This window comes from Eptesicus fuscus, chromosome 21, assembly GCF_027574615.1.
Source record: "Eptesicus fuscus isolate TK198812 chromosome 21, DD_ASM_mEF_20220401, whole genome shotgun sequence".
Taxonomy (NCBI): Eukaryota; Metazoa; Chordata; class Mammalia; order Chiroptera; family Vespertilionidae; genus Eptesicus; species Eptesicus fuscus.
Genome location: NC_072493.1, coordinates 20,787,501 through 20,807,904, shown reverse-complemented (window position 1 = coordinate 20,807,904; position 20,404 = coordinate 20,787,501). Strand labels below are relative to the sequence as shown.

Here is a 20,404-nt window from a genome sequence, read left to right as displayed (position 1 = left end):
AAGCCCCAGCCCCGGTCCAGCTCACTCTTGGATATGGCATGTTCCAGTCCAGCCTTGGGAGGAAGCTATGGTTGGCCTGAGTTGGGTACAAGCCTCATGAACATTTGGATATCCAAATGCAAAATCACAGTGACTGAAGATTCTGGAAACGAAGTTGGCAGAAATCTCTAAATGGTGGTCTTCCCGGGCTAAAACCAGCCCTCAGATGTGTTCTGTTTGATCTGAATAATTTTTTTAAAATATGACCCAACTTTTAATATTAGAACTTCCACATAAAAATTCAGATTTCTGATATCTATTAAAAATAGTAGCAATTGGCTGGAACCGTGTACAGCCTATCCCTTACTTTATTTTTAATTAAACTTTTTTTCAAGGTAGCACATTTTTAGGATATATAAGTGAGTGTCTCTTCCCATTCCATCCTGCAGCCTCCCAATCCCCCTCCCCAGAAGCAACAATATTTTATTCATATACAAGTATCCTATCTAATAAAGAGTAATATGCTAATTGACGGCACCACCCTCAAAGATAGCAGCACCCACAGCCAATAAAGGGGGAATATGCTAATTGACTGCCCCGTCCTCAAAGATGGCAGCACCCACAGCCAATAAGAAGGAATATGCTAATTGACTGCCACGCCCTCAAAGATGGCAGTGCCCACAGCCACAAGTGTGCCCAGTCCCCTCAGCCCCACAGGGGTGGCAGGCACGTGGCTGCCTCCGGAGTCCCCCAGTCCCCTCAGCCCCCCAGCTGCCCAGGGCCAGCCCAAGGCACAGGCAAGCCTCAGATGGCGGCTGCCCAGCCACCCAGGGCTGCCCGAGGCTCAGGTAACCAGGGCAGGCCGAGGCTTGCGCTGCTGGCAGTGGCAGCAGCAGAGGTGTGATGGGGGTGTTGCCTTCCCCTGATCGCCGGATTGCCTCCCACCCCTGAGGGCTCCCGAACTGTGAGAGGGGGCAGGCCGGGCTGAGGGACCCCCCCCCCCCCGCCCCCGCCTCCAGTGCATGACTTTTTATGCACTGGGCCTCTAGTTTACATATAAATTATTTTCCCCTCACAAATGGCAGCATACTTCGATACATCTTGCTTTTTTCCCAAGGTATCTGGGAAGTACTTCTTTATCTGTCCATGTGGGCTTGCTCCAGTCTTTTTGGCAGCTGCCCGTTAGACAGAACAATAGTTCTCCTGTTTGCTGAATTGTCCCCATACCTTATAATCGCACGCCTGTCCTGCTGTACTCATTCACGATTCTTGCCTGGCCCCTTTGGCATCTGAGTTTGCAGAGGGCGGCATAGATGAAGGACCTAGCATACATCCTCCACCACAGTGCACTCAGGCCTTCTCACGCTCAGATGCCTGTAGTTCCCAGACTTCCCAGCAGGGGGAGACACCACTCCACTCCCAAGACCACCAAAGGGGTCTTCCCAGGGATGTTACAATCCTGAACTGTCTGTGCAAGAGCTGCTATCTGCCCAGACACAAAGACCCCTTAGCTGGACTGGAATCCCCCTCAGGCCTCCCCTTCCTCCGTCTCTGTCTCCACCCACCCCGAATTTCCCACTTTGGCTGAGCCCCACCCTTCCTGAGTGTCCCCTCCACTTCTTGTAGGGACTGGCCCCTCCTGAATGGGAGTGGGGAGAGGACCTGTCCTAGTCTGGGGCCTGGGACCGAGAAACTGCCCGAGGGAACCACATAAAGAAACCATATAGCTGGGTGAACATTGCTGCCTCCCTGTCCCTCCCTGCTGAGAAGTGGGGGGTCTGTTCTCCCTGCCCCCAGCAAATAGCCCCAGCAGAGCCTTGACCTCCAAACCCCTTTTCCCTGGCCTGCACTCCACCCTCTCCCTGGCCTGGTTCCTGCAGCCCTCCTCCCCACCCCTGTGATGGTATTGGGGGTCGCCTGGAGTCCAGCTGGTGGCCAGCACAGAGCCACCCCTTTTCTGGCCCTGCCCCTCCCCATGACCCCAATCCTCTACCAGCCACTCAAAGGAGCCTTGTTCTCTATCCAGCCCCCAGACAAAAGTCTCTCTGTCTAAAAAGGCGGAATTGGGGGGAGGGGGCACCCCAACGGGGACCAAGTGGGGGCATGCACAGACCCCAGCCGGAAGGAATGCCATGAGGAGGAGGGGCGGGAGAGGGAGGGGGGAGGGTAAAGGAGCCGAGCACGGTGCAGTTGGGCCTTATCCGGAATGGCAGGCAGCCCCCGACCCCGAGGCCTGCTGTGTACCCCAGGCTCTCAGCGCTCTTAGGAAGAGCCTGGGCTACGAAGGTCTGGACCTGGCGCTCAGGAGCCAGTTCCCAGTCTCCCTGGGGCACGATGGACACAACAGAGGAGGAGTCATGGTTTAGGGCCAAGCAGCCCCACCTCTCCTCGGCCCTACCAGCATCTTCTGTTGACCCTCACACTAAGTCAACAGCAGCAAGTGGCCTGGAAGAGGACATCAGCTCTCCCATGACTGCGGCCAATCCCTCCTCCAAGCACAGCACACAATCTAAGTAAAAACAACTGGGATACTACCTCTGCCTCGCCCTCCTCCACCCCCTCCCCGACCCCCAGGCCAGCACTCTGCTGTTAAAGACCCCACACTTTCTCCCTTCCAAGTCCTTCTCCGAGGGGCAGGAGATTGGAGAAAGCCCCCTCCTCTAATGTCGGGGCTGGGGACGAGTTCCAGCCCAGGGAGCTCCTGCCAGTGGTGGGGTGGCGGCTGGAGCTGTCCCTTTAAGAGCAGGAATGGGATGAGAGTCCCTGGGCTTTAGGCAGTCTGACTTGTTCTCTACCTGCCCGGCGCTGCCCAGGTTTGCTCAGGGCGTGGCAGCTGCAGATAAAGGCAGGACTCAGGCGGAACTAGACCGTCCACACAGCCTGGGGAGCCGCACCGGTGAGAGATGGGGCCCCCTCCCTCCACTGCTCTCTGTTAAAGACCCTAGAACCTACCTCCCTTCCAGCTCCTTTTCTGGGGGCAGGAGCAGGAGATTAGAGAAAGCCCTAGAGCCGTGGTCGGCAAACTGCGGCTCACGAGCCACATGCGGCTCTTTGGCCCCTTGAGTGTGGCTCTTCCACAAAATACCACGGCCTAGGCGAGTCTATTTTGAAGAAGTGGCGTTAGGAGAGGTTTAAGTTTAAAAAAGTTGGCTCTCAAAAGAAATTTCCGTCGTTGTACTGTTGATATTTGGCTCTGTTGACTAATGAGTTTGCCGACCAATGGCCTAGAGAGATCCTCCTCCCATGATTCTCCTCTGGAGCTGGTGAGCGGATAAGGTCTGGGTAGATCAGGGGCACCTGGGTGGACCAGCACAGGACTGGGGGCATCTGGGCGAACAGGGGGGTTGGGTGTACCCGAGCGAATGGAGGAGTCTAAGTGGATCATGGATGGTTGGTGGTATCAGGTGAGATAGGGTGACTAGCTAGACTCGAGTGTCTAGGGAGTGGGGTCCTGTGGATGGAGAAAAAGGAGCTGAAGGTTCCCGAGGAGATGGAAAATGGGGGGTTGGGTGGGAGATTTCAGGGACACGGGAGTCATTCCTCATGCCTGAAAGGCCTGGCCTCCACCACCATAGAGGAGCAGAGGGGAGAGCAGAGGGCAGCTGGCAGGGACGGGAGCTCCGTGGCAGGAAGGAGTGGGAAGGGCTGAGCAGAGCCTCCATCGGCAAAGCCGCCTTCCTGTCCAAGCCTCACACCAGTAACAGTCAGTTCAGGAGCAGCTCAGGCCTCCTCCAAGGACGACGGCCTGATAGGAAAGGGGGGGCAGACCCCCACACACCAGGCTCGGCGGCTTGCGCCATGGGCGCGCCACTGCCGTCTCCCTGAGCTGGAGGTGCCGGGTGATGCTGGGAGGGAGTGTCATGGAGACTTCGCAGAGGGCGGGGGCTCGGAGGATCCCATGGAAAGAGGCTTAAGGGCTGAGCCTCAGCGTTGCCGCTGACAGCATAGTTCACACGGGTTACAGCGTTGCGACAGCAAAGCGGGCTGATCCCAGGGATGCCTTCATCAGGCTGCCGTGACCTGCACAGACCGAGCACAGCGTGCCCGGGGGACCCTCCATGAGCCGGGCTCTTACCAGTGCCAGTTAGTCCTGTGGCGGCAAAGCCTCACCAGGTCGCTTTCAACAGCAGCAGAACCTTCTACGGGCCTGTCCTGCCCACACACCCTCTCCAGACCCCCCTCTGGATCGGGTTCCTAAATGCATTCGTAATGCTCCCCAAAACTACAAGCCCTCCTCCTGAAATAGAAAGCTACTCAGGTGGGGGTTCCATGGAGGGACCGAGAAGGAGCGAGATGAGGGGTGCTCTCTCCGGTCACATGGGCTTTTCACCAGGGTGGGGAGGACATATGTGCTCCCATCATGAAATGCGGAATGTAACAGATGGCCTCCGGGGTTGTCGGGATTACAAGAGTGAAAACCCAGCAGGGTCATTGGCCATGCCCGGCACAGGTGGGTCAGAGGAAGTGTAAGCTCTTGCTGTCAAGGTTATGGCAACAGATGCTTTGGCCGTGGGGCAGGGGCAGGGGCAGGGAGAGGGCAGGGGATGCACAGAGATCGGGTGCTTATCGCAGGCACAGAGGAAGGAGGGAGGGTGGACTAACCCTAGACCAAGAGGGGACAGAGGAGACCTCTTTGTGCTGAGCAGGGCTCCCTGGTGGAGGGAGAGTTTGCTGCCAGGAGGAGCTTGTCAGGGGTGGAGTAGGAGCAGGGCTGGGACTGGGGTAGAGGCAGAACCAGGGACTGGGGTGGCATGGGCAGGGGTGGGGCAAAAATGGGGGTCAATGGTCAGGGTGGCACACAAGATGGAGCTGGGGCTGCAGCCAGGCCAATTCTCCCAAGTCTATCCCCGCCCCCACCCCCACCTCAGCCTTGGGCTCTCCCCACCACACCCAGCCCTGAGCAGCTTGAGTCTATAAAGTCTGGGCAAGGCGGGCAGGTTCCCAGCTGCCTATAGGAGACACTCCTAGGAACTGGCCTCTGGCCACTTGGCTTCTAACACCCCATTTCCCAAGACACCCCGAGGCCCCGAGAATCCTGAGTTAGGGACAGCTGCTGCAAAGCCAACGCTGGTTTAAACCCCACTTCTGACAAGGCACCTACCAGAGCCTCAGTTTCCCAGTCTGTAAAATGGGGTTAACCACAGGCAGCTTCTCTCTTATTTGGTTGCCAGGGTGATTCACTTCAAGCCTCAAGTCCGTGTCCAGTGAGTTATTACTGCTGCTCCCCATCAGGTCTGAGTTCTCACCTAGCCCCCACTGCACGCCTCAGCTCTTGTCTCTCAGCCTTCAAAGCCAGCCTTCCCACCCTGGGGTGAGGTGTGTCCCCTGGGCGGGGCGTGGAGCAGGAGGGGATGGGGAACCAGAGGCTCTCGTGGCACCCCTGCAGCCCTGCTAAAGCTGGGCCCTCCCCTCCCCTTCCAGGCCGGCTCCACCATGCAGCACGTGGCCCTGAGCCTGCTCCTCCTCCTCGCAGGTAAGTGCTGCTCCTGGGAAGGCCTTCCCCTGAGCCCCTCTGCTGAGCGGCAGGCAAGCCTCACAGAGTCCCCTGTGGGGTGGGGACTGTCGGGACAGCGTCTCCTTGAGGGAAGGCGTGCTGTGCTGTGATTTCAAGAGAACACAAAACAGGACCTCTCTTAGCAGCCGCTCAACCAGCTAGGAAGTGTCTCATGGGTGACGTCAAGGACATGCTCAGCCTCGTGCTGTGTCTTCATGCCTCCCTGACCCTTCCATTAGGAGGGGTAACCTGGGAGCTGAGAGGTAATGGAGCAAGTGGCCAACTGTGCCTCAGTTTCCCTATCTGTAAAATGAGGGCAACAGTAGCACTTTGTGCAGAGTCACTGTGAGGATGAGAAGAGTTGGCATTTGGAGAGCACTTAAAACAGTGCCTGCACAGAGTAAGCACGATGTGTTTGTACTTTTTAAACATAATTTAAGGTTATTTACCTCCCTTTAACAAAGAACGAACAGAGCTTAGGCCCCGAGCTCAGGCCGCCACTGCGTCTAGCCAGAATTTAATCCCAGTCCTTTGCTTTCATTGTGTTTGTTGTTCTGTTACATCGGGCAAGACTGTATTCCGTTTAGGACGGTGATAGAAAGGTGATTTTCTAAATGAAGTGTATGAAGTTTATAATTAGCAAGTTGCCTTAAAGAGGAGCGGTGAGCAAACATCAGGACAGGTGGGGTGGGATGTGGCAGAATAGGGAGATGAGCTCGGAGGATGATGGGACGGATGCCGTCTGTCCTGCGGACAAGAACATCGCTCCGGTTCTGGAGGAGGCGCGGAGTAGCCAGGGGTCCGGAAACATGGCCCAAGGGTGGCCCAGAGCTACCCAGGTTAAAACCTGTTTCAGGAGGCAAAATGCTGGCACGGCTCGCAGGTGCGGGGCTGAGGGGAGGGTCCACACCTCCGAGATGGGACGGGCTAGTTTGGGGCTGGACCCCTGCCCCCTCGGGAGGCAGGGACTGTCCATAGGGGGGACCTTTCTCCGAGCCCCTGGCCCTGCCAACTTCCTGAGACCGGCACCCACGTCCTCTCCTTCCTGCTTCTCCTGCCAGGCCTGCCTGCCCTGGACGCCAACGACCCAGAAGGTAAGTCAGACTGTGCTCTTCTATCAGCCTCCGCCCCGCCTCCCCTCCCCCGCCCCCAAATTCCCCCTGGAGCCCCTGTATTCCAGCTATGCTCCTGGATTTATGTTCTTTTTTCCTTTCCTTTCAGATAAAAACAGTCCTTTTTACTATGGTAAGAGCTGGTGCCCTTCCCTTGGCTCCTCCTGCCCCACCCCTCACACCGCTTTGTGCCGCGGGTCCCACACAGCGTTGGGTGAGGGTCTGATGTGGGTGGGAAGGGGGCAAGGATAGGATTGGACAGGGACTTTGGCCCGCAACCACAGTGGATTCAGGGAACAAGACAGGCCAGCCTGGTCCTCGGGAAGATGCATGGCTATCCAGCAAGGACAGTTTACGAGAAGCAGGGACAGTTCGTAAGACGCCATTGTTGTGTTCAAATCAAGTCTGGGTGGGTTTGACTTGAGAACACTTCCTGGAGGAGCTGTGCCGTTTGATCCAAATCCTCCGTGGCCTCCACCTTCCACACGATCTGCTCCGTGTCCCTCCTCTGTCCTCCTCCCCCCCACCCCGTCACTGCTTCTGCTCAGGCCACAGCAGCCTCTCTGCTGGGGCTCAGACTCAGCAGGTGCACTCCCTGCCTGCAGATCTTTGTCCTTTCTGATCCCTCTGCCTGGAATACTTCCTCCCACATGCCACACGCTCCCGCCCTCATCTCCCCACGTCTCTGCTCCAGTGGGCCCCCAGAGAGGCCCTCCCTGACCACTCTCCCTAAAGAGCTGCCCTCCGGCTTCCTGTTCCCCGGCTCCGCTCACTTGTCTTCAGACCACGTCTCTCCATCCGACCCTCCATTAAATCTCGTGTCACTTGCCCACGTGGTAACTAGATATGAGCAGAGGAGGCTGGGCTTGTTTTCTGCACAGCTGCACCCCAGCGCCCAGCACGGCATCGGTGCCCAGGCATCTCTGTGAACGGGATGGGGGCTAGGATGAGGAGGACGCTGGCTGACACTGAGGGCCCCCTCTGGGTTTCTCCTAGACTGGCACAGCCTCCGAGTCGGAGGGCTCATCTGTGCAGGGGTCCTGTGCGCCATCGGCATCATCGTGGTCCTGAGTAAGTGGAGGAGCTGCCCGGGGAGTGGGGCAGGGCAGGGTCCCCTCTCCTGACCATTCCCCTCTCCCCAACAGGTGGGAAATGCAAATGCAAGTTCAGCCAGAAGCCCAGGTGAGCAGATTCCCAGTGTGTGCCTGTCTCCTGCTGGACAGACACCTTCCAGGGGTGAAAGAGCTAAGCCTTGAAGAAAGGCCCGGTTGCCGGGCTTGGCCCTGGAGATTTCCTGCCACGAAGACTTCCCAGGCTTATTCTTCGGAGCTGAAAATCCCCAAAGGGCCCCAGATCTTGAAATGCTTGGGACCCTGGGAGGATACAACTCCATGATGGAAGAGTAGCCGGGAAGCTAGGTTAAGGAAAGCTGAGAGTCTTCTAGTCTCGAGGGGGAGGACAAAGAGGTAACTACAGATTTCACCACTTTTCTTTTCCTAGCCACCGGCCAGGGGACTCCCCACCGCTCGTCACTCCAGGTAAGACAGGAACAGATGGGGCTAAGGGGTACACAGGATGTGAGGCGTGTGTGTGTGTGTGTGTGTGTGTGTGTGTGTGTGTGTGTGTGTGTGTGTGTTTGCGTGTTTGCGCATGCTCTGGGGAAAAAAAAACTCCATCTGGTCTCACAAGCTGACCCTATCACCTCTCCCAGGCTCTGCCCATAACTGCTGAGGATGGATCCACCCAAGAACACAGAGTTCCTCTCTCTGTCCCCACGTCCTGGTCTGCATAGGAACCTAACTCCAGGATGGAATTCCCCTCCTGTCCTCACACTGCCTTTCCAGACCCCACCTCACTGTCACTGTAAGGTCCGTGTTCGCTATTTGATCTAAAGTGGTCTTGCCTCCAGCCCAAGCAGCTGAGACTCTGTGTGTGTCCTGGGGCAGGATTTGCGGCGGACACGCTCGGGAAGCTGCCGCAGAAGCTGGCAGCGGAATCTCCTTGTTGGGAAAAGTCCAAAGGCCTGTTCCCTCGGGACCTGGCGAATGGCATGGGGTTTGTCCTCTACTGCTACGGCCACGGGAGCCGCATGTGCCATTTAACATGTTCTAGTTCAAACGGGGGACATTGGAGAGTGAAAGGGAGCTGTAACCAGAGGAAATGCTGGGACACTCAGCTGGACACGGGGATCATCCTACCAGGATGTGAGTACCCAGATAGTAAGACCCCTTAAGGCTCACTCACTGCTGTGACCCCAATTTATCACACAAGACCCTTCCTCGTACCCGAATGTCTCCGTGAGACTTTTAAGTAATTGCCCATGATAACCCTAATAATATATGATGGCCATCTGGTGTGAGAGCCTCCAATGAGCCTCAAACTCCCTTGAGACTCCCCAAAACCCAATAAGACCTCAAAATGCTCTTAAGAGGCACCCCTAAGGTGCATGAAAACCTTCAAAACACCCAAAAAGAGACCCCCCCAGGAAGAGACCCACATTAAACCTGTGACCTGTCCCTAATAATGCCCTTATATCCCTTGAACATCCCCCATAATCATGAACCCACACTCCTTAGACAACTCCAGAAGCTTACCAGAGTACGCCAACATGCCCCCCTGGGACCTCCCCCTCTATAACACTGCTCCTGGGACACTGCGCCCCCCTCCCCCCATGTCACTCAGGGGACACCCTCTCCCACTGATCCCACAACAACAGCTGGGGCGGGTGCACAGCACATTTATTGAGCTCACACACCTTCGGCCTTCACCTCTGTCACTCACTGGAAAGGAGTACCCGAGCCACGCCCCCCCCCCCGCAAAAACTCTCGCTTTCCCTCCCACCAGCAAGGACAGGACGTGCTGGGCTTCCGCCTTGACAGCAGGCATGCGCACAGCAACAGAGGAAGTTAGCAAGCCTGGCAGGAAAACCTGCCCAGCAACTGATGACGTCATGGAGGCGTGCACTAAAAGCGATTGGCCAGATTGAGTTTAGTGGGAGAGGAAAGCCATCTCCTCCTGGGTACTTTCACAGGGAGCTGGGGTAGGAGGGGTGGGTTGAGGGGAGGGGGGGGGGGGGGGTGCTTCCAGACCTCATGGGGCTCTGCACATTACTCCACCACGACTTCCGGAATCCGGTTCCGTGCCCCAGTCTGAGCGCCCAGCATTTGCCCCAGCCAAGATGTTGCTTAAGACTGGAGGGTAGTTCTTGCCTTGAACTTGGCCTGTGGCCAGTATCTCACAGGACCAGCCATAACCCCAAGTGGGGCCAAGAGGTCAGTCAAGGGGGTGTCCAGAGGCCCTAGACTCCCCACGCCAGCCCCCTCCCCAACCATGTCCAGGCTCCCATCCAGTGTCAGGCACTGAGGTCTAACTCATGAAGCTGGTAGATCTGTGTGGGGCCCTTGAAGCAAGCAGCGAAGAGGAAGCGTCTGCCAGCCATGGCGATATGGGCAAAGGCCCGGGGGGCCACCAAGGCTGGGGGCCCCAGCTCCTGCAACGGTTCCAGGAGCCCCTTGTCAGGCTCAAGGCGGAAGACCTGGCTGAAGGCGAAGTCACTGCCCAGGATAGCCAGCTGGTCCCTGGCTATGAGCAGTGGCTGGAAGACGTGGGCACCACGTGAAGGAAGTTGCTGCAGCAGGCGGAACATGGAACCATCCCAGCGCATGACCTGCGGAGTGTGGCGGCCTGGTTAGGACTGGGGTCCAAGAGGGCCAGGCCTGTTGGTCGTCCTCTAGGCTTCAGAGGACTTGGAACAGCTTGTGAGTAGAGGCCTGCAGGTCCCTAAACTCCCATAGCTTTCTTTATAAATGTCATCACCCAGCTGCTCAGGCCGCATTCTTGGCCCTTCTTTCTCCTGCCCCCCAATCCCCCAACATAGAACCCATCAGTAATGGAGTCTGTCAGTTTCACCTACTATGCTCTATATTGCTCCCATCTCCTCTGGCCGCCCTCCAACCCGGCCACGGTCGCCTTTTCCCTGGTCACCTACTCCCGTCCTTGTGCCCGCAGTTTGCTCCCCACAGAGACACTCTATGGACTGAGTCAGAGCAGTGACTTGTAGGCTCAGACTCGCCCCCTGGGTCCACCTTTCTCTAAAAAGAGAGTGCCGGAGGGTGTGGGCATCAGCCTTGGGGATTCAGAGTGTGATGCCGTGGTTAAATACAAGTCCTGGAGTGAGTCAGAGCTACAGAGCCAGAGTTTGGGGTTAGAATCAGAATCTTGGGGCCAGTGTCTGTGTTGGAGAATGGGAGTAGTTCAGGGTTAGCAACGCCTGGAGGGGTCACAGGCTTGAAGTCAGTGTTGGGGTGGGGTCAGAGTTCAAGGATCAACACATTAGACGGGGTTGGAGTTTGAAGATCAGCCTGTGAGCTTGGGGCACCCTGTGAGTTTAGAGGCCAGCGTGCAAAGCGGGGTCAATGCTGAGAGACCGGCCCATGTTGGGTGGTCCCCATGGCAAAGACAGCCCTGAGTAGGAGTTCAACTGCAGGCCAGAGGTGGCTTGTGGCCTCTGCTGCCACCTCCACCTGGTCGGGCCCAGGGCTTACCAGGGAGTCCCCGATGTAGCGTGTCAGGCACAGGAACACATCCCCACTGGCCTGGAAGTGGCGTGTGGCGTAGACGTCCTCGGCCTCGGGGATGTCCGTGCGCCTCTCGAAGCGGCCCCCAAACCAGCGGAAGAGCACGGGCCGCTGTGAGGCTGAGGCCAACAGCAGATGAGGCCGGCCGTCCAGCTCAAAGGCCTCGGCATCCGTGTCCCGGTGCCAGGCGTGGAGGCTCTGGCGTGGGTAAAAGCCAGGCCCGTCGCGGCACAGCAGCGTGGTGCTGCCTGCCTTGGAGGCATCGGCCACCACGAAGCAGGGCTGCCCATCTAGCCACAGGAGCTCAGCGTCATTAGGCCTCAGCAGACGCTTTGGGGCCAGGGCCTGAGTCGGGGCCAGGCGCAGGCCGGGCCCGGGCCGAGCCCACAGCTGCGAGCCTCCCCACAGGCGGGCCGCCAGCACGAAGAGGCGCAGGCCCAGCACCAGCGGCTTGCAGGACACCACCGAGGGAGCTGTGGGGGAGTCAGGGAGCAAGAGGCAGATTAGGCCAGGTGGGCAGGGCAGCCCCCACCCCCTGTCCCCCGCAGGCAGGAAGATGGGGGGGGGGGGCGGGCGGGCTCACCAGATAGCTCTTCCTCAAGCCGGAAGCGCTGCAGGCCATAGTCCCAGGAAAGAATCAGGCAGCGACCAGCAAAGGGCTGTGCCAGGACCACGTGGGGTTCCCCCTGGTAGGAGAAAGGTTCCACGCCCAGCGCCGACTCCCCAACCGTCTGGAACCGGGACAGCTCTGGGGGTGGAAGGAGAAAGTCAGGCAGGCCCGGGAGACCCCAAAGGTCTTCATGGCTGAGCCTCGGTTTGCACATCTCTGAAATGAGGACCCTCATGGTGTTCATCTCCTAGGTACACAGAGTGGGATCTTTTTAATCTATAGCGTGTTAATTCAAAACAACATGGGAATGCTTCATTTTCTAAGCTTCGTGGCATCATCAAATAACTGCTTAGAAACAGCATGTTTATTAATTCATTTAACTTCACAAAATCCCCATGAGGCACATTCCATTGTTATAGCCACTTTACGGATGAGGAAGCTAAGGCTGAGAGACACAGGCAGCCAGTCGTCCGGCAAAACCCATCTTCCCATTTTCCATGAAATGGGATTGGAGGCGGGCACCCTCTGCCCAGCTAGAGGCCACAGCACCCCAGCGCTCCCTCAGGACCCCTCCTGAAGGTAGGTGTGGCCATGTCCAAACCAGGTTTCCAATGGAACAAGGGCAGAGTGGTGGCTGCAATGCTTGCCTCAACTGGAGGAGGCTCCCCTGGACCTGGTCTCCTTCCCTTTACTCCCAAGAACTGGCAGGTGGACGTGCTACAAGTCAGGGTCAACCATGAAAACCAGGACAACCCAGATGAGCTCGGAGTGCACGCTGCAGGCCCTCTGTCTTCTTTAACTCGGGGCGTTTTGAACCTCTTTGCTACAACTTAGCTTTTATGGTCACAGTGCACCCAGGGTGCCCCGCAGAGGGGTGGTGGAGCTGAGCAGTTGACTCCGGGTCATACTACTTCACTCGATAGGCCAGGCCTGTTTCTACGTGCCGGGATTGCAGCAGTGACCCAAACTAACAAGGATGCCCACCCAAAGAGGGATCTTTTAAAATGTCCATCAAATTATCACTCCCTGCTCGAGACCCACCATGGCGTCCCACAGCCTCAGGGTGAAGTCCACTCTCCTCTCGTTGCTCTCAGTGTCCTGTACAGTGAGACTCCTGCACCTTTGACTTCATGTGTCCTTTCACTCACTCTCCCAAACCAAACCTGCCTTCCCTTGATCCTCAAGCAGGACAGGCTCTGTGCTGCCTCAGGGCCTTTGCACATGCACCCCCCCCCCCCCCCCCGCTCTGCAATGTCCTTCCCTCTAACCTCACGTAGCGACATCCAGATCTAATGCCATCTCTTTAGAAACCCTTATCAGATGCCCATGTAAGGTAGAACCCCCTGTGTTTATCGCAATCTGTAACATACATCTATTTGTGCAGTGTTTTATTTAATGTTTGTCTCTCCCTTCCTCCCCCCCCCCCCCGCCCCCCCAGAACGTGAGGCCCAAGGCCCAGGGTTATCTTGGTCACCACAGTGTGCCCATTGCCTTTCATAGGGCCAGGCACAGAGTGGACCTCGGTGAATGTTTGTTAAATAACTTAATAAAAAAGGACCCTTGCCCTAGCCGGTTTGGCTCAGTGGATAGAGTGCTGGCCTGTGGTCTGAAGGGTCCCAGGTTCGATTGTGGTCAAGGGCACTTGCCCAGGTTGCAGGCTTAATCCCCAGTAGGGGGCGTGCAGGAGGCAGCCAATCAATGATTCTCTCTCATCATTGTTGTTTCTATCTCCCTCTCTCTCTCCCTCCCTCTCTTAAATCAATAAAGAAATATATTTAAATATATATAATATATATATAAATATATATATATATTTAAATGACCCTTAAGTTAAATTCTCTTGTTCTATGAGTCTGACAAACCCAAAACACGTCACATTTAGCTATGATGATGATAATAATAGTTATTATTGTATTAATAGCCTTCAGATTTGAACTCAAATCCCATTCCTTCAGGAGTATCTGACTCTTGCTCTGGCTCTGGGCTCCCATAGCCCCGGGGGCTCCCCATCTCCCAGCCCTTAACACTCTGTGCTTCCCCTACTCTGGCCCTGATCCTGATCATTCTCTGCTTTCCTCTGGACTGTGGGCTCTATGAGGACAAGACCCAGGGCCATTTCATCACTGCTGTGCTCTCTGCATTGCCCAGTACCCATAACAGCACCAACATATGCTTACGGAAAAGCAAAATGATCATAGGACGCATTTTAGAAATGGCCATTTTTATATTAATAACAGTAGCAAGAATGAACATTTATAAGGGCCTCCCATCCCAGGCTCTGTGCCAAATGTTATCCAGGTGTGGATACATCACTGAATTCTCACAGCAATCCTGTCACTGTTTACTACCTCCATTGTACAGACGAGGAAACTGAGGCTCAGGGAGGTGATGCTGCTTGCTCAGTCTCACAGCCAGGAAACGGCAGGAAGCAGGAAGTGAGGTGAACCCGTCAGCCCAGGGCTCTGACCCCTGATCTCCCGCCTTCTTCTGCGAACCCCTGCGGTCCCTCCCACCCCACAGGGAAAGCCCCCACCTATGGTTCTGCACTTGAACGTCTTGGGGTCGAGATGGCGGAGCTGCATGTGGGCCAGGGCGGTGGGGCCGGCACAGGCCCCGGTCCCCACGCTGGCGTTCACGCTGGGGATCCACTGCAGCAGCCAGAGGACACGGCAGTCACACTGGAACGGGTTCCCACGGAGGTCCCTGGGGCAAGAGGCCGGGGAGGGGCTGCGACCCGGCTTTCACCATCTGGAGGCCACCCCCCACCCCCTCCCCAGGTAAAGAGTTCAGGATGGAGCCCCACAGGTGGTGTGAAAAATATGAATCATTGCAGCCGTACACATCGTGCCTGCCAAAAGTGGGCACAGATATCCCCTCCCTCCTCACACATTCCCACCCTCCCTGCCCACCCCCCTTGAGCCTCACACATGAGTCAGGGTCTCCAGGCCTCGGAACAGGAATCTGGGGAGGGTCTCGAGATGGTTATTGGCCAGGCTCCTGGTGGAAGGAGAGAAAGAGGAGGAGCCATCAGCAGCTACGAGGACGGCCTATGCTCTGGATGATGGAGTGAGGGGTGCCTGCCAGGGGGGCTGGGGCAGTGGAGGGGTGAGGCCTTGGAGGCACATACAGATGTGTGAGTGAGCGAAGTCCTCTGAGAGCGTTCTTAGAGATGGAGCCAATTTCATTGTCCTCGATGAAGCTGTGGAGGGGAAGGGCGGTAAGGGGGAGACTCTCATTTTTTTTGCTGTGGCCCCACAGTTTTTAGGGAAACTCACCCCATGGAAGCCATACACCACTGGAAGGTGCTGAGTTCTCCCCAACACTTGGCATAACCCCAGGGGAAGCCTCCTCAGAAACCTCTTCTCACCGAGGTCCCAGCCTACCATCCTGGGGGCCAAGAACCTGACCCTGGGGTCATTGCCAGCCTCACAGTGAGCACTGCCACCCGCCCCACCCCCACTGCCACTGTGACCACTCATACCAGCACCAGCATCAAGTACCTCCACGATTTTCCATTGTGACCCCATACCCAGCCTCTACCATTGCCATCAACCTCAGTACTAATAACTGCATTTATCACCAACACCATATGGTGCCACCATGATCACTGATACGGCCACCCTCATCACCGACACTACCATCACCACCTACTTCCACAACACCATCCTCACCAACTCTAATAAGCTTCACCCACAATACAGCCGTCACGATCAACACCAAAATGACTGCCACCACCTTCACCAGCACTGCCACCATTATGGCAAGCATTAGCGCTGGCACCAGCATTGCCAACATCACCATTATCCCCCACACTCACCCGTAGCGCCCCGATCGCAACACCTCCACCAGCACCACCAAACCAGTACCAACAACATCTTCATTACATCAACACCGACACCAACATCCTACCCACAGCCATCACCCGCACCCGCACCCGCACCCACACTAATCCTGGAATTGCCAGAGTCCCCTGCACTGATAATTATCCTACACCAACCCCCGGAGTTCATCCACAGTATCACCAACAGCACCATCACCATTGGGTCCGCCATTTTTACCAGCATCGTCCTCACTCCATCGTCCTCAATAATGCACGGCTTCCTTGTGAGGATCCCCACCAACACCAGCATCACCAGCGCCAGCTCTGTCACACTGCCGTCACCACCGTCACCACCACCACAATCGCTACCATCACTACCCAACTCAGAGTTGTTTCCTATTAGTTTGAAACATTTCCTGTCTCCGGCTCTTTGAGCTCTCCCTGGGTGCCCATAAGTCAGGGAGGGCCAGAAATAGCCGCGGGTTCCCAGGCTTTTTGTAGGATCATCAAGCCCAGACAAGTGAGGTGAGGAGGCTGAGATGCCACACCTGAGCAGGAGTCCTGACCCCACTCAAGAGGCCAGGCCCTTTGCCCCTCAAGGAGGGATCCCTGTCCAGATATTTCCTCCCCAGGGCAACCAGCCCCTCCCTCCCCCTACTCTGGGAGCCACAGAGGGGCCCCTCCTTCCTTTCCCAGCTCCCCATTCTGGCCTATCCACCGGCCACACTCACAGATATTGCAGGTGGGACAGGCCCGCAAACGCATCATCCTCAACCGTGGAGAAGGAGTTGAACGTGAAGAGGCTGGCAAAGGAGCAAGAGAGAAAATTTTCCAGAATTGCTGCCCCCCTATCTGACATTTTAGCCTTGACCCCCACCCTCAGCCCACATGGGCATGGTTTCACACACACACACACACACACACACACACACACACACACACACACACATGATTTAAGTGTGTGTGTGGATACAGATGCTTTCACAGACACACACATGACACACATGCACATAGCCCCACACGCATGTGCATGAACACCCACTCCCTTGAGCTAGTTGTCAGCTCTGCTGGGGCCCCACTCACAGCAGGTGCAGTGACGGCACCCTCAGGAAGCTGCCGGCCTTCAGCTGGGTAACTCCAATCCTGACGAGCGAGCTGGGGACACGGGCAGTTGTGGGTGAGGGGACACCCACGCCCGTGCTCCACTCCATCCCGGTCACCTCCTGCCTGGGAGGCCCTGGCATGCCGCCGTGGCCCAGGTGTCTTTCCCCGACGTCTTCCGCAGGGAGACGGGCATTTGCTCGCCTCCCTTGGCCAGGATCCTGGTGGCTCTCAGCCCACCCCCTGGCTATCCCTCCTCCCGAGCCCCTAGTGTGATGCTGCCCTTTGGAATTTCCCGTCTACTCCCTTTCAAGCCCAGCAGCCCCCTTTTGGGCATCCCAACATCCTTTGCTGCCCATCTTCCAAGATCCTGACAGGCCCCTGTTTCCTTGGCACCCTACCCCCAACCTCTGCGGTACCAGGACTCCCATCCCCACCCTCAGGCCCCCACAGGGCCTGGCACTCACAGTGACAGCAGGGTCGGGGAGAAGCTCTCCGGCAGGTCCGGGGAGCCTTCACACAGGGCACTGTCTTTGGAGCAGGAGCAGCTCAGAGGACATTTTCCCTTTGGGGGTCTCCAAGCTGCCCCAGCCCCCACCTCAGCCAGCAGCAGCAGCAGCAGCAAAATGCCTGCCCCTCCCATGCCCCCTCACCCCTGCTGAGGCACCAGCTCCCCTCTGCCCACCCAGCTCTGCCCAGGCTTCGGCCACTACATCTCCCATGCCAGGCAACCCTCCATTCCGCCAGCTGGCACACTCCGCCCTGGCTTCTCTCTTGTCTTTCTGTTCTCTCTTTCCGTCTGTTTTTCCCCCTGTATCTCTTTGGAGCCCAATTTTCTGTTTATTTCTATTTTCCTGTCCTTCTTCCTGTCTCTCTCTCTCTCTCTCTCTCCTCTCTCTCTCTCTCTCTCTCTCTCTCTCTCTCTTCTTCTGACTCAGTGAGTTAGCCTGTTTCTCACTCTGTTCTGTCTCTATTTCTGTCTTTGTCTTTTTTTTTCTATCTGGTCTCTGTCTCTCAGTCTGTTGGCCTTTCTTTCTGTGTGGTGTGGTGGTGGTGGTGGTGTTGGTGGTGGTGGTGGTGGTGGTGTGTGTGTGTGTGTGTGTGTGTGTGTGTGTGTGTCTCTGTGTGTGTGTGTGTGTGTGTGTTTCCCTCTGTCTGTCTTTATTTCTTGTCTCTCAGCCCCCCTTTCCAGATCTCTGTGTGTTTCTTCCCTCCTCCCACACTCCTTCTCCCTGGGGGTTTGGGAAAGGGACACAATGGGCACCGGGTATGCCCAAAAAGCCGGGTAAGAATGAGGAGGGGGATCAGAGGCCATAGGAAGAGCAGCTCTGGGGAAGGGACTGGATAGCCCCATGGGAGGGGAGGGGCCACCAAGGGCTGGAGCCTCTGTGGCCACTCCCAGGCAGCCCCCCGCCCAGATTCCCCACTCAGGGAATGTGAGGAGGATGCCACCAGGGTGGGCACCAGAGGGCTCTGCAGGTAGGAAGGTGAGGAGAGACCACCGAGGGCTGGGGTCACCCTAGTCACTCCCAGAGGGCCCCCTCCCTAGGCTTCCGGAGGGTGCAGTGGATGCTGTTAACAAGCTTGGAGGGGCCAGTTCAGGTCCAGCTGCTCCCTCTGGTGGCCATATGTGGCAGGGCACTACCCTGACCCAAACCCATCACAGCTCCAAATTAACCCCTTGAGTGCCCACCTCCTACTGGGGGTAGGGAGTTAACCCAGGAAAAAATGATGATGATGCCACCCCTTCTTCAGCATTGGCTCTGCACCAGGCTCTGTCCTGGAGGCTGATCCATTAGCTCCTCTGACCTCCTCACAACCTTCCGAGGCTGACACATGGCACGGTATTTTACAGAGGGACATCCTGAGGAGAGGAGTCCGGGAATCGGAGGGCTGGATCACCCAGAGAGGGCGGAGGCAGGACTGAACCCAGGCACCAGCTCCAGAGCCTCTCCGCATGCTCTTGCGCTCTTTCTTTGGAGATCAGAACTCACTGGTAGTGGTCATTTTTATTTGGACTAAGCTTTTCAGCAATTTGGATAGATTCTGTCCATTAAATAAGAAACATAAGTAAATGGCATTTGTTACCAAATCCCAAATAATAGTGATAATACTTACTGAGCACTTACTGTGTGCCTGTCTCTACATAAAATTACTCAGTCCTGCCGAAACCGGTTTGGCTCAGTGGATAGAGCGTCGGTCTGCGGACTCAAGGGTCCCAGGTTCGATTCCGGTCAAGGGGCATGTACCTTGGTTGCGGGCACATCCCCAGTAGGGGGTGTGCAGGTGGGGGGTGTGCGGGAGGCAGCTGATCGATGTTTCTGACTCTCTGTCCCTCTCTCTTCCTCTCTCTGTGGGAAATCAATAAAATATATTTTTAAAAAAATTACTCAGTCCTCACAACAACCCTGTGAGGTGGGTAATATTACTAATTCCGACTTTACAGATAGGGAAACTGAGGCATGAGGAGTTTAAATGATGTTTCATGGCACTGGACAGATCTAAACCTAGCCACTCCCCCGCCACTGAGTAAACACACAGCCTCTCTCCTCCTGCTGCACACATCCAGAAAACTCGGGGAACAGGGGCTAAACGTTTGGGCAGGATCACATATATCTGGGTTCCAGGCCCAGTTCTGTGTGGATTTAGGCAAATATCTGGGTTTCAGGCCCAGTTCTGTGTGGATTTAGGCAAATAAATCACTCAGCCTCCCCGATCTGAGGTTTTCCCACCTCTCAAATGGGACAATCATGCATCCACTTCCCAGGTGTGTAGAACATTGAGTGAGACGCCCTAGCCGGCTTGGCTCAGTGGATAGAGCGTCGGCCTGTGGACTGAAGGGTCGCAGGTTCAATTCCGGTCAAGGGCACATGCCTGGGTTGTGGGCTCCATCCCCAGCAGGGAGTGTGCAGGAGGCAGCCGATCAAACTCATCATTGGTATTGCTATCTCTCGCCCTCTTCCTTCCTCTCTGAAGTCAATAAAAATACATTAAAAATAAAAAAGGACATTGAGTGAGACAATAGAGGCAATGACACTGTGCAGGGCGTTGCCCAGTGGTTGGTGGGCTTGGGGTGGGCCCTGGACCGAAGTGCATACCTGCACCCAAACAGCTGTGTGATTTGAGCAAGGCCCTTGGGTCTTGGTTACCTCAGCTGTAAAGGAGGGATATCAAAATTCCTTACAGGGCCTTTAAAAAGATAAAGGACTTCGTGCCAGGGTACAGAGGGGGCATGCACGGCATGCCCAGCCCAGCAAGGACGATGGTGATGGCCACTTACTGTGTGCCAGGCTTTGTCCTAAATGTTTTACACGGATCATTTCTCATAATCATTCCGGCCTCCCTATAAGGTGAATGCTATTATTACCTCCATTTTACAGAAGAAGAAACTGAGCCACAGAGAGGTTAAGTCATGTGCCCAACATCACACAGCTAAAAAGTGGCTGAACCACTCTAATCTGGAACAGTTGGCCCTATGAGGGGAGGAAGCCAAGGATTGGCTAGAGCTGGCCAGGTGCCCCTCTTCCGGCTCACCCCCTTGCTCCCTGTCACCCCTCCCCAGTGCTGCATAAACATCAGGGTTATCATTAACCAGGAACTGCTGGTGACCCTGGGGTGCAGGCCCAGGAGGAACAGAGGCTAAAGGCTCAGAAAGATGGGGATGAGGGAGCCTTTCGAAGCTCTGTAGGTCCTCTGAGGCTGTGTGCACAC

General features: G+C 56.2%; 2 protein-coding genes across 2 annotated transcripts; one reads left to right on the top strand and one right to left on the bottom strand.

The window, feature by feature from the left end:
• The first annotated feature begins 4,312 nt into the window (after window positions 1–4,312).
• FXYD3 (FXYD domain containing ion transport regulator 3) lies at window positions 4,313–8,493 on the top strand. The gene is given in 9 exon segments (XM_054711290.1): window positions 4,313–4,429; window positions 5,151–5,183; window positions 5,401–5,452; window positions 6,535–6,567; window positions 6,695–6,718; window positions 7,582–7,689; window positions 7,692–7,767; window positions 8,086–8,123; window positions 8,297–8,493. Coding segments are annotated over 9 exon segments (453 nt in total). The 5' UTR covers window positions 4,313–4,360; the 3' UTR covers window positions 8,317–8,493.
• Window positions 8,494–9,400: 907 nt separating this feature from the next.
• Window positions 9,401–17,336, bottom strand: LGI4 (leucine rich repeat LGI family member 4). The gene is made up of 9 exons (XM_008139799.3): window positions 17,161–17,336; window positions 16,676–16,747; window positions 16,324–16,395; window positions 14,900–14,971; window positions 14,698–14,769; window positions 14,306–14,475; window positions 11,746–11,910; window positions 11,130–11,635; window positions 9,401–10,252 (listed from the first exon to the last, which is right to left on the bottom strand). Exons 1-9 carry the CDS (start codon window positions 17,334–17,336, stop codon window positions 9,938–9,940), a joined length of 1,620 nt encoding a protein of 539 aa, XP_008138021.2. The 3' UTR covers window positions 9,401–9,937.
• Window positions 17,337–20,404: the final 3,068 nt, after the last annotated feature.